General features: G+C 45.2%; 2 protein-coding genes across 5 annotated transcripts; both read right to left on the minus strand.

The window, feature by feature from the left end:
• Positions 1-309: 309 nt before the first annotated feature.
• cyb5r1 (cytochrome b5 reductase 1) lies at positions 310-6,405 on the minus strand. Its single transcript, XM_028997897.1, has 9 exons — positions 6,316-6,405; positions 5,193-5,339; positions 4,988-5,060; positions 4,807-4,913; positions 4,583-4,712; positions 1,410-1,493; positions 1,210-1,295; positions 971-1,070; positions 310-853 (listed from the first exon to the last, which is right to left on the minus strand). The coding sequence occupies exons 1-9, from the start codon at positions 6,328-6,330 to the stop codon at positions 681-683; spliced, it is 915 nt and encodes a 304-aa protein (XP_028853730.1). The 5' UTR covers positions 6,331-6,405; the 3' UTR covers positions 310-680.
• A 95-nt stretch (positions 6,406-6,500) lies between these two features.
• rnpep (arginyl aminopeptidase (aminopeptidase B)) lies at positions 6,501-10,545 on the minus strand. 4 transcript variants are annotated; one of them, XM_028997891.1, is made up of 11 exons: positions 10,085-10,545; positions 9,351-9,491; positions 9,015-9,166; positions 8,631-8,747; positions 8,296-8,531; positions 8,077-8,190; positions 7,872-7,984; positions 7,680-7,788; positions 7,336-7,560; positions 6,925-7,067; positions 6,501-6,813 (listed from the first exon to the last, which is right to left on the minus strand). In XM_028997891.1, the coding sequence occupies exons 1-11, from the start codon at positions 10,472-10,474 to the stop codon at positions 6,667-6,669; spliced, it is 1,887 nt and encodes a 628-aa protein (XP_028853724.1). In that variant the 5' UTR covers positions 10,475-10,545; the 3' UTR covers positions 6,501-6,666. The 4 variants fall into 4 exon arrangements, with proteins under 4 accessions (XP_028853724.1, XP_028853725.1, XP_028853727.1 ...); XM_028997892.1 differs by lacking the exon at positions 9,351-9,491 and adding an exon at positions 9,538-9,678; XM_028997894.1 differs by having other exon boundaries at positions 10,008-10,227.
• Positions 10,546-12,622: the final 2,077 nt, after the last annotated feature.

Consider the following 12,622-nt stretch of genomic DNA (forward strand, 5'->3'; position numbering starts at 1 on the left):
GGTGATTTCAGCTTTAAAATATCCCAAACAGGATATTACACATCAACATTATTTTAAATTACATTTACAGCATTTATCAGACGCCCTTATCCAGAGCGACTTACAATCAGTAGTTACAGGGACAGCTCCCCCCTGGAGTGTCTTGCTCAGGGACACAACGGTAATAGGTAGGGTTTGAACCTGGGTCTTCTGGTTCATAGGCGAGTGTGTTAACCACTAGGCTAACCACTCATTTTAAATTATCTCTTATAATCTCATTAATTTAAGCGTATGGTGGTCAGGTAAGTAATCAAAAGTAAACATAACCAATGAAAGCTTAACCCATGAATGTTTAATAAGACCTATAATAGTGCACCATGCAACAACGGGTGTGTGGCAACCGCAACATGCAAATAAAGATAGTCCATTTTACTCTAAGCCAAAAAGGAATAATGTCTGACTACATCCAGACAAAGGCCACGATATTGTGTTTGTAACTCACAGTGGACAAGGCATTTTCAGCACAATGTTACAATAAAAGCACGGTAGTATTTTACATTTTAAGCAGATTTAAATTGTTTTGGCCTGGAAAGTGTGTGCAAGGGCCCAAGTGTATTTGATACACTGGAATTAAAGCTGAATTGCTTCATCTTTGGACACTTGCTCCCAGTACAGGGCCCACATTGTAGTGACCAAAAAGGCTAGTAGGTGAAGCGCTGGCTTTGTCTGTAACCAAGCTTGTCCAGGTTTGGGTTGCAAGCAAACTGGATCATGGGTGGTGGGCCACACATTAGCACCAAGCAGTCATCACTTGGGGGTGGAAGATGCTCCTGGATCATGTCAGCATTGATGAAACCCTCACTGTACTCCCAGCCTGTCAAGAAGATTATGAACATATCGACGTCAGGTACATTACACAATAAATATCTGTGCATATGTATATGCATTTCAGTTTTATGCTCTGCTTTCTGAACGGTGTTTAAACCTTTACCGTCTGGAGCGCGGTCAACAGTGAACCACAGTTTGAAGCGGTCGGGATGTCTGGCCTGAATCTCCTCCAGCTCATCCCGCAGCAAGATGTCCTTTTCAGTCTGACCAAAACCACCAGACACGGCACATAAAAGTAGAAACAGACCCACGGTCACATTTGCCCACTGCATTGATCTCCGACATGGCCACCCACAGGCCACCTAACTACAGGTAGGTGACCATTGGCAGAGGGACACACACCTGGTTGGCAAACAGCAGGGAGCATTTAGTCTTGTCACTGGGGTTCTTCATTACGCCACGCACTAGCTGCAGCATTGGAGTGATGCCTACATGGCGGGGGAAGTTGCAAGTTGAGAAGACTGACTAAAAAAAGGACGATCTGTCTGAAGTATAATGCAAGTGGTTGTGAATACATGAAACTGGATGGAATGAAATATCACCTGTGCCCCCAGCAATTAACCCCAAAGAACTGGCAGCTTTCATTTCGGCAGGGGTCTTCTTATCTGGCTGCACAGCAAACCGTCCTGGTCAAATGACAAAGACCCAACATAAGAACAACGCTAAGTCATAATTAACACGTACAAGATCATTTAATATACAGTCGTGGACAAAAGTTTAGGGAACGACACAATTACTGTTTTTCACAAAGTTTGCTGCTTCCGTTTTTATTATGCCAATTTGCATTTACTCCAGAACGGTATGAAGGGTGATCAGATGAATTGTAAAGTCCCTCTTTGCCATGAAAATGAACTCAATCCCACTGCATTTCACCCTGCCACAAAAGGACCTGCTGAGATCATTGCAGTGATCCACTCGTTAACACAAGTGAGAATGTTGACAAGGCTGGAGATCATTCTGTCATGCTGACTGAAAAGTGAAGTGATTGTGATACACTGCAACACAGCACACTGTGATACAACAAAATGTGTCTTCTGCTTTTAACCATCACCCTTGGTGAGCAGTGGGCAGCCATGACAGGCACCCGGGAGCAGTGTGTGGGGACGGTGCTTTGTTCAGGGGCACCTCAGTGGCACCTTGCGGAATCGGAATTCAAACCAGCAACCTTTTGGGTCCGTTTTCTTACCCGCTAGGACACCACTGCCATAATTGAGTTAGAATAGCAGACTGGATGTTTTAAAAGGTTCCCCCTGTGCAGAACTTGCTTAAGAATGGCAGCTGGCAGGTGTGAGTGCATCTGCACCCACAGGGGCAGTGGTGGCCTGCCAATCTGCCAAGGTGCCACTGAGCAAAGCACAGTCCGCACACACTGCTCCCTGGGCACCTGTCATGGCTGCCCACTGCTCACCATGGTTAAAAGCAGAGGACGCATTTCGTTGTGGCACCGTGTGCTGTGCTGTGTATCACAATAACAATCACATCACAGTGAGGCAAACAATTTTGGAGCATGGCCTGGTGTCAAGAAGGGTATCAAAGAAGCCACTACGTATAGAAATACGTATAGAAATATGCATAGAAATACGAAATACGTAACAATACATATTTCTCTCCAAGAAAAACATGAAGGACAGACTGATGTTCTACAAAAAATACAGGGATGGGACTACTGAGGACTGGGGGAAAGTCATTTTCCAATTGTTTGGGGCATCTGTAAAATTCATTGTCTGGAGAAGAAAAGCTGAGCGCTACAGTCTGTCCTGCCTTGTGCCAACAGTAAAGCATCCTGAGACCAATCGTGTGTGGGGCTGCTTCTCATCCACACATTTTGCCCAAGAACACACAGCCATGAATAAAGAATGGTACCAAAACATCCTCCAACAGCAACTTCTCCCAACCATCCAAGAACGGTTTGGCGAAGAACAATTTCTTTTTCCAGCATGATGGAGAACCGTGCCATAAGGCCAAAGTGACAACTAAGTGGCTCAGGAAACAAGATATTGAATTTTTGGGTCCATTGCCAGGAAACTCCCCGGACCTTGTGGTCAATCCTCAAGAGGTGGTTGGACAAACAAAAATCCATCAATTCTGACAAACTCCAAGCACCCCTCTGCTATCTTCCCTCCACTGGCTCCCAGTAGCTGCACGCATCAGATTCAAAATACTGATGCTGTGCCTACAAAGACAAACATACCTCACAGCTCTTATTACACCTCGCATACTCCGAGCCTCCAGTACTGCTCGCCTGGTCCCTCCATTTCTGAACGTAAAAGGAAGACACTAATCTAGACTCTTCTCTGTCTTGGCCCCTCGGTGGTGAAATGAACTTCTCCCTGAGGTCAGAACAGCTCAGTCACTGAGTACTTTCAAATGGCAGCTCAAGACCTTCCTCTTTAAAGAATATTTAGATTAACTTGTAACCTTCTTATTGTCTTACTTATGTATAGAAACCACAACAGAGTAAATAAAAAGATTGTATTCATAGTTGGGGGTCCTAGCGAACCAGAATTGATCACAGCATGACAGGCCGAATTACAGAGGTCTTGGAAAAAAATGGCCAACACTGCAAAAATGTACTCTTTCCATAAACTTGATGTAATTGTCAATAAAAGCATTTAAAACATAAAATAATGCTTGAAGTTATAATACACCACAGAAACGAATGACAAAAAGATCTAAAAACACTGAAGCAACAAACTGTTTCAAAACCAGTATTTGTGTCATATGTGTGTGTGTGTGTGTGTGTGTGTGTGTGTGTGTGTGTGTGTGTGTGTGTGTGTGTGTGTGTATATATATATATATATATATATATATATATATATATATATATATATATATATATATATAATATATATTAAGTCAGTCTTTTAGAACTACTTCAGCCTGAAACCTATATATTCAAAAATGAATCATTTTTGGAGTTTTTAAACTGTTTAAAGGCCAGTGCAGTTACATAAATCCCAGATGGTTTACATTACAGGAACAGTGGTGCAGTGGAACAGGGGGCAGTGGTGGCCTAGTGGTTAAGGAAGCGGCCCCGTAATCAGAAGGTTGCTGGTTCGAATCCCGATCTGCCAAGGTACCACTGAGGTGCCACTGAGCAAAGCACCGTCCCCACACACTGCTCCCCGGGCGGCTGTCATGGCTGCTCACTCAGGGTGATGGGTTAAATGCAGAGGACAAATTTCACTGTGTGCACTGTGTGCTGTGTATCACGTGTGACAATCGCTTCACTTTCAATACGTATTTGATTATTATTATACGTTGGAAACTTCTCACACATACCATCAATCTAACATTGATACTGATACACGTTAAACATTTAATTAGGAAGGCACTTTATGATTGCATGGGTTGAGAAAGGGAAAAGTAAGGCCATCTTGTGGACAAATATAAAAATGTATAATTGAAAGCAAGTAGTCCATAATGAGGGCTTAAAATAAAGGAACACATTAAGGGTTACAAACACTTTTTTACAATGGTATTCAGTGGGACATTTTTTGTCATTAGGATCAAATTAGCTATATTGAACAACAATGAATTTTATATATATATATATATATATAGAGAGAGAGAGAGAGAGAGAGAGAGAGAGAGAGAGAGAGCGCAAATAAGACCCATATTCATTCAACACAGCCAAAATGGCTTGAAATGTCTCTAGGACATCTTAAGGCTTAATATGTTTTGCATGCATGCGCTCGGTACCACAGACACAAACCTTCACCCGCATACTCCAGCAGCCCTCCTGGTCCCCTGAAGTCGATCATGTCTCCCACCTGCATACTCTCAAGGTACTGGGACATCTTACCTCCCTCAGGAAACTTGGGGTGGACATTCTTAAAGTAAATCTGTTCACCAGACAAGGCATTTTAAATTTCAGAACACCTCAAAAAGAGGTTAAAAATGTTCATGTGCAAAAATGTGATATTTTCTGCTACATACCTTCACAACTAGGTCAACAAAGCCTTTGTCATCATCGCTGGAGACTGGGGTATACGGGCGGACCACAAGATTACCGTCGATTCGAGCGGAGAGGTAAACATGCTTTCCTAAAGGAAGACAATGAGAAAGTCGGACCAAGTAAAAAAACAAAACAAGATGGTTATGATAATCATGTACTCACCGACAGGCAGGCCGAGAACATGCTCTGGGCTGACGAGTGCAAAACGAAACTTGCGAGTGTCGTGACTGATCACCTAAAAGACAAGCTATGGTTGGATGACTCAAAACCAGGACTGTAACGTGGACTGTAGGCATCTAAACCTCCATTTTTCCTCTGGAGAGCAATTTACTGCATAGCACATAAAGCCCACAGTAGACGGCCGCACCTCCTTGTCGATGAGCCTGAGTGGATATTTCACCGCAGGGTCGAGGAGCGTCTTCGGCACCTTCTTCTTCTTCCTCCCCAGGTAGTAGAGGGCGAAGGCGGCTGTGGTGAGCACCACCACCCCCACGGAGACCGCCACGGCGGTGGACTTCATAACAGAGCACATACACACAAAAATCACCCAGCTACTGTGAAGTTTACCCTTGACATTATATTTATAAAGAAAATATTCTCTTTTTTTCCCCAAAAGCTTATCCTGTGACTCAAAACCTAATGTAGAACTGTGCTGCTACATGGGGCTAGTGCGACACACCTCCATTTTGGAGGGTTTTCTGAACATTTCATTTTATTTTAAGAATTAAAAAAGCTCCAAAATCAATCTAGGACTGTGCTGACATGGGACTAGGCAATCACACCTCCATTTTGTTTTTATTTTATTTATTTACTTCTATAAAACAGTAAAAAGTATTTATTTAGACACATAAATCCGCAAATTAAGTCATCAAAGTCCAACAACTGTTGGAGAACATAATGATAGTTGTCATGACAGAATCTTAGGATAGGCGGACTTTCGTTGAAATATTAATCTAAAATCAAGGGTGCAGAAAAAGAGACTGAGGCGTGTCTGCTTGGTCCCACGCAGCCGCATTTCTACTCTGGTTCGGCTGCACCCCTCAAAAAGGGACTCGCACTGCAACTTCACCAAACCTATCATCTCCCGCCTGGAGCAATTATTCAAAATTTCACTCCCTTAAATGGTCGTCTCGCACGCAGAAATCGTGCTTTTGCCGTTTTGTGAGACGCGTCGCCTCAACAAATGATGTCAGCACCTTGAATTCAAACGTCCAAACGTGGACTTAAAAGGACATTTCTTCCCCAGTTTTTAAACTCTTGTGTTTGCATTGCTGTATTGTGACGCAGCGTTGTCATTGCGACCAGACTTTGGTTTTCGATATCGAGAAATATTGTAAACAGCTAGCAGGCAACCGCACCGAGTTACGTTACTAACTTCACCCGGTAGACGCGGCGCAAGCGCGCCACCGCGAACTAGTTTCCGCGACGGGGAACTTTTTTTTGAGAAAAAAAGTCGGGCCCCGAGGAGCCCTTCCCGGACAGCAGCCTACCATGACTTGGCTCATCGCGGACCGGGCTCCTCCAGCGGCCGGATTAGCCGCTATCCGCTCGTGGCGAGTCACGCCCCCGGCTCCGTGACGTCAGACTGCGTCGCCGACGATCACGGCTGCGCAAGAAGCGCGCATTCAGACACACGCCCCAGAACCCCCAAAAGCAAGAGGCAAAAACAAATATGCACGTTTACCGAAATTTTTCTTTTATTTTTTTTTAAATCATACAAATCATTCCCCTGAAAACCCTATGACCCGCATAATAATTGTGTGTTTATCAAAGCGAACAAAACGTATACAATTACATCCATGTATTCCTTTATTCCTAGGAGGACACATTTTCATTGCTGATCAGGAAAGGATCTTCTTTACATAATTCCGAACGTTGACATGAAGCTGATGAGCTGTGCCTGAGAAGATTTCTGTGGCGAGGGCTCTCGTCTCGTCCGGGCCGTTCCACAGAGCACGGTAAACAGGAAGTGTGTATTTCTGCTTGCCCTGTGGTAAACGGAGTTTTAAAAAAATCTCACATATTTGTACGTCATACATGTGTGCAGACGGTGCTTCAGACTGACCAGAAGGAAGTGACAGTACATCTACTTTTCTCACCTGGCAGTTCAGGAAACTGCGAATATGATTATATCCTGGTTGGTACTGGTTACTGGCAACGATTTGGGCCCAACGTAGCCGTAGCTCTGCGTTGTTGGATTCCACAATGTGGGGATAATGTAGTGATAACTTCTTAATGTTACCTTTAAAAAAAAAGAAATATGTCTGAAATGTTTGCATTTACGTCCTACAAATCAGTAGTTACAGGGACAGTCCCCCTGTTGCCACTCGGGGTTAAGGGTCCTGCTCAGGGACACAATGGTAGTGAGCTGGGTTTGAACTGAGAACCTTGTGGTCTACTGGTTCATAGGCCACCATGTCACCCACTAGGCTGCTAACACCCTATGCATTTGATTGATCTTATTAACAGGGAAGTTAAAATTCTAGTCTTCAGTAACATATTTTCCTGACCTTCCGGCAATGGGGATTTCTCAAGGACCTTGTTCAGGAAGTAAATAGTCTGATATGTTTTCCAGTTTTCAATATCAGTTTTGATAATGGCTTCCATGTCCAGGCATTCTTCTGCCCATAACTGTGCCAACTGGTCAGCAGGCTTCATCAGACTCTGTCCAGCCGACAGGTCAGGAAGGTAGCGTGGCCAACCAGGGACATTTAACCAGCTATCAAAGTCCAGTCCTAAAATGAAAGATGAAACAGCTGAAAATGTTTCCTCAAAAAGCCACAGGACAGAAACACGCATGTTCGAGGCAGACAAATGAATAATTATGCCTGGTTCAAACCTGTACACGCTATACCTTCAATCTTGTGTACACCCTTTGTCTTGAGGTCACTGAAATAGTCAAGATAGAATTCCAGGGCATCTTCAGCAATCACACTGCAAAATTTGAATTTATCCACGTAAGCCTGCAACACACACACACAAAAATACAGTGTCAGGGTTATACAGGTAAACTCTCACATGATGTGTATATTAAAACAACATTCACCTTAAGGAACGCATCAAAGCGGCTCTGATCTCCTACGAGATGAGCCAGGTAGGACACAAAGCAGAACCCCTTTTCATACGGCGTCTCATTGTAGGTGTCATCAGGGTCCACTCCTGTTTTGCACGTTTATTAATTTTGTTAGTGATTGCAATATAGTTCATCATTTCATTCCAATTTTAAAACGGACCATCATTGGGAGACTGACCTGGCTCAATCTTTACGCGGAGCTTGTTGAGAGGGTGATCTTCGCCGGTGTTGTCCATATGCTGCCTCAGAAGTGCTCGACCCGTGGCTGCTTCTAGGCAGCTGTAGGCTTCACCTGCAAAACAAACAGTGTCTTAAAAAAAATAAATGAAAATGTCTTCGGAAACCAGGATTTCCCACCAAAATGTCTGGTATGTAGGCATATAAAGGCAAAACTCACCATAAAGCTCTCTACATATGCGGCGCTGCGCATACATGGTGAAGCCCTCGTTGAGCCAGAAATCTCCCCAGTTGGCGTTTGTCACCAAGTTGCCAAACCAGCTGTGACAGATCTCATGCACAATCACATCTGCCAGCGACCGGTCTCCAGCGAGCAGACAGGGGGTGACAAAAGTGAGGCAGGGGTTCTCCATACCGCCAAAGGGGAATGATGGTGGCATGAACAACACGTCATACCTTAACAGAGACGATTCGTGTCATGGAGTGTGAAAGCATACAACTGGCAATAATACTGAAATAATACTGACATGGCGGTAGAAACTCAGTACAGCTTACCTTCCCCAGACATACGGTCCAAACAACTTCTCTCCAACAGCAAGGAACTCTTCAATCACCCCATCATATTCTGTTTTGGCTGCCTCCAGCAGACAGGGTTCGGTCCAAACGCGCGTTCTACAACGCAACATTGTCAAGGTTATGAAATAACGTTAATAGTAGCCAATATTCACATGCACAAAAGCAGGTAGAAAGTGGCATTGCAAAAGACAGATGCAAAATTTGGGCAAATTTGGCTTTTTTGGCGCATAATAAAAGAAATTGAGAGAAGCCTGAGGTACTTGACTGCTTCTCTGTCAGTACTGTGGATGCAATTTAATTAATCAGGCCGGGGAAATTCACAAGATCACAATAAAAGCCATTTTCGAATTCAAAAGCCTTTACCTTGGCCCCACCTCCGCAGAGACCAAATCCCCAACAGCCAGAGCCACCAGGTAGGAGGGGATTGGCTGCTCCATGGTGAAAAGAAAGGTGTTATCTGCCTTCCTGTGCTCCCACTTGCTGGCACTCATTACCGCTGTAAATCCATCAGGCACCTGGGCGGGGCAGAGAGCAAGTTCATACGTTACTGATTACTTTGGAGGGGGCGCAATAGGTCCTCAAGACAGAGTTTGTGACGAAATGACAATCGGCAGTGAAAAGTCTCATATGGGATTAAAGCGGCCTCGACAACTGTGACGTCCCCAGGTCCTGGCTTGGAGACCGGACGGCGGGTCTCACCTTCACTGATGCCGAATAGGTACTCTTGACGGCCGGGGTGTCAAAGCAGGGAAATAAGGACCGGTTAAGCACAGCCTGGCCTTGAGTAAAGACATAGGGCTTGAGCTTCCCGGCCGTCTGCTCCGGATCCAGCCAGCACACCTGGTCAGGTACAGCAGGAAAAGGGTGAGGGTGGCGCACACTTTACCTTCACCGCGGCAGAGTAAGGGCTCTTTGTCATTGGCGTATGGAAGCCGGGGAACAGACTCCTGTTCAGGACCGGGAAGCCCGAGGAGTAGAGGAACGGCGTTCTCTTCCCAGCAGTCTGAGCAGGGTCCAGCCAAGACATCTAACAGAGACGCCCGGCATATTAAAGCAAGAAAGGAGCGTTCCCGACTTCTTACCACCAGACGTCAATCTCCGGTTGTGCCAAGTTCACGTCCAAGTACTAGACACCAATCTCGAACTAAAACAGTAGTTTTTTAGGATGCAAAATGATCAAAAACAATAATAATATCAATAACTCCACACTCTTAATATAATCATTCTGACATAGCAAGTGACACATTTCTCGTCATTAACGAAATATTCAAATGAATGAAACAATTATAAAGTTAAAGTTATTTGTACCCAGAAACACACTTCTTTTTAAAAGTGAGACAAGTGAGGAAGTGAAACCTGCTGCTCTGGTAAAGTGCATGTTATTTAGTTGGCGGATGTTCCGGTCCAGGGGGGCTTTGCCCGGCGCTCCTTACCCCGGGTCCGTCAGAAGCGGTGTACTTGACCCGCAGACGGAACTCGTCGTCGGCGTTCCACGGCGCGGCGAACTTCACGACCAGCGTGTTCCCGTACTTGGCGAAGTCTCGCGAGAAGAACTCCGCGCTCCTCCAGTCGCCGTCCCCGTCCCCGTCGGCGCGGGCGAACGACACCTCCTGCAGCCGCAGGGACGGGTGCGCGTCCAGGCGCAGCTCGCTCTGCGCGTCCTCGGTGCACCGCGCCCGCAGCGTCTCGGCGCAGCGCAGGACCCTCGCCTCGAAGTCGACGTCGAGCTCCAGGTGGAAGTGCTCGATCCTGAAGCGCCGGAAGCTGGAGGACGTGGCGACGTCCTCGGCGCCGTGCGAGTGCAGGAGCCGCGCGTTGTCCATGGCCGACGCTGCGCCTGAGAGTCCGGCTCCGGGTCGCTGTTGATTGACTTCGGAACGCGCATTGTTTCCGCAGGCTGTGGGGCGGGCTGTCCGCATTAAAGGGACAGTACAACGGGGGGACGTTTTGGGGACAGAAGATAAGATGATCCTTTATTAGTCCCGCAAGTGGGAATTTTACGTCGTCACTGCAGAAAGTGGAAAAAAATACAATGAACACAATATAAAAAGATCTCACTAAGTAAATCAATTCTGTAAGAGATACATACAAAGATCGGTTAACATTGCAGTAGAGTATTATAGGAAAAAGGGAAATTTAGTCATTTTAGAAGAACAATAATTATAATAACGTGTGCAATTCTAAACCCAACAACCTTTCCACATAATAATAACCCCATCCTCATGCCAGATTGATTAATTAAAAAGAACAAGACGATGTTATTGTTTCTGGAACTTTACTGGGTAATACTAATAGTCAGATTCTGAGACTGAAGGCTTGTAAAATACTCCAGGAACGCCCCCCACACCTTGTGAAATTCTTTTTTGGTATCACTAGTTGAGTAGCGTATCGTTTCGAGACTTAGACAGGACGTAAGGTCCCTCATCCATTGAGCATGGTTGGGAAGAGCAGCACCTTTCCATCTGAGTAAGACTGCACGTCTGGCTAAAAGGGAAGCAAAAGATACTGTCCCGACGTTTTACCGGGGTCAGACATGCATCATCACTGATGCCAAAAATCAAAGTACGCTGTTTGAGGACAGAAGAAAGGGTTTGAAATATCTCCCTCCAATATTTTTCAGTGGAGTATCTCCCTCCAATATTTTTTCAGGTTGCAGTGGAGTATGTTTGTGCCTGTGGATGTCTACCACCAGCTCCTTGGTCTTTCCAGTGTTGATCTGCTGGCACCAGTCCACAAAGTTCTCTGTACTTTTGTCCCCATGCATGTTGTAAACTGTAACTGTAAGGCCGACTACTGCAGAGTCATCATGAAACTTCTATAGGGAGCAGTTGGTGGAGTTGTAAGTGAAGTGTAGTGTCTGCAGAGTAGATGTTGAAGAGGAACGGTGCCAGAACTGTTCCCTGTGACTGCAGACCACCCTGTCCGACACAAAGCCCTGAGTTCTCTGGTTGGTTGGTGAGGATCCATGTTGTGAGGGGATGATTCACTCATGTGTACTCCAGCTTGTCCCTCAGGATTTTGGGAAGGATGGTGTTGAAGGCAGGGGAGAAATCAAAGAACATGATTCACAGTTTCCCAGGCTGGCTGGCAAACAAAGTGGGTCCAGTGATGAGCTCACCAGGGGCCGAAGCTGAGCCAGGACCATCCGCTCTAGGGTCTTCATCAGGTGGGATGTCAGAGCCACCGACCTGTAGCTATTGAGGTCCTTGGGTCGTGCAGTTTTTCCAGAGCTGTGGAACGCTCCCCAGCTGATGCCATCTGGATCTGCTGCATGTTTGGCTTCATTCCTCCTCAGTTCCTTCCTGAGGCTGGAGCCGTGTGCTGGATGTGTACTGGATGCTGGGGTTGGGGGTGGAGGCAATGAGCAGGGTGTATGAATGAGGTGTATGCATGTTCTCATTTTGTCATTCACCAATCTCCATATCTCTGTTTTGTCATTCAACAATCAGGGATTAATCAATGACACAAATATTGGGGTGCAAAGAGTAAAACTTTTTCAGTTAATTAAGCAGTTCTGTTAATTGATAACGAGACATTAAAGTCCAGATAAATAACTGTACCTTTGATGCTCAGATATACTCAGATAATTTGCTAAGCAGGGTTCTGCCTGCTGGAGCTTTTGATTTTGGCAGTTTATATGGAGGACTTATTTTACTGGAATAATATTTTTCCATGGGCATTTATTTAAAAAGGGTAATTCACTTGCTTGTGTAAATTGTCCAACACTGAATATCAGCAACTGTAGTGATCATAATTACTGACAGAGTGGGGAGGGAAGTTGTTTTAAGTTTTAAGATTTTGCATGTTCTTGTACAGAATAAACAACAGTCACTTGAATAACTCTGAAATTATAAAAAAATAAAATAAAAATAACCACAAATGAAAAGAAGCCGAACTGGCAACAAAGTGTACATTGCTGGGCGGGGCGGGGCGGGGTTACGGTGCGTCACCCACTCTCGTCTCATTGGCTG

The sequence above is a fragment of the Denticeps clupeoides genome, chromosome 12 (genome assembly GCF_900700375.1).
Source record: "Denticeps clupeoides chromosome 12, fDenClu1.1, whole genome shotgun sequence".
NCBI classification, from domain to species: Eukaryota; Metazoa; Chordata; class Actinopteri; order Clupeiformes; family Denticipitidae; genus Denticeps; species Denticeps clupeoides.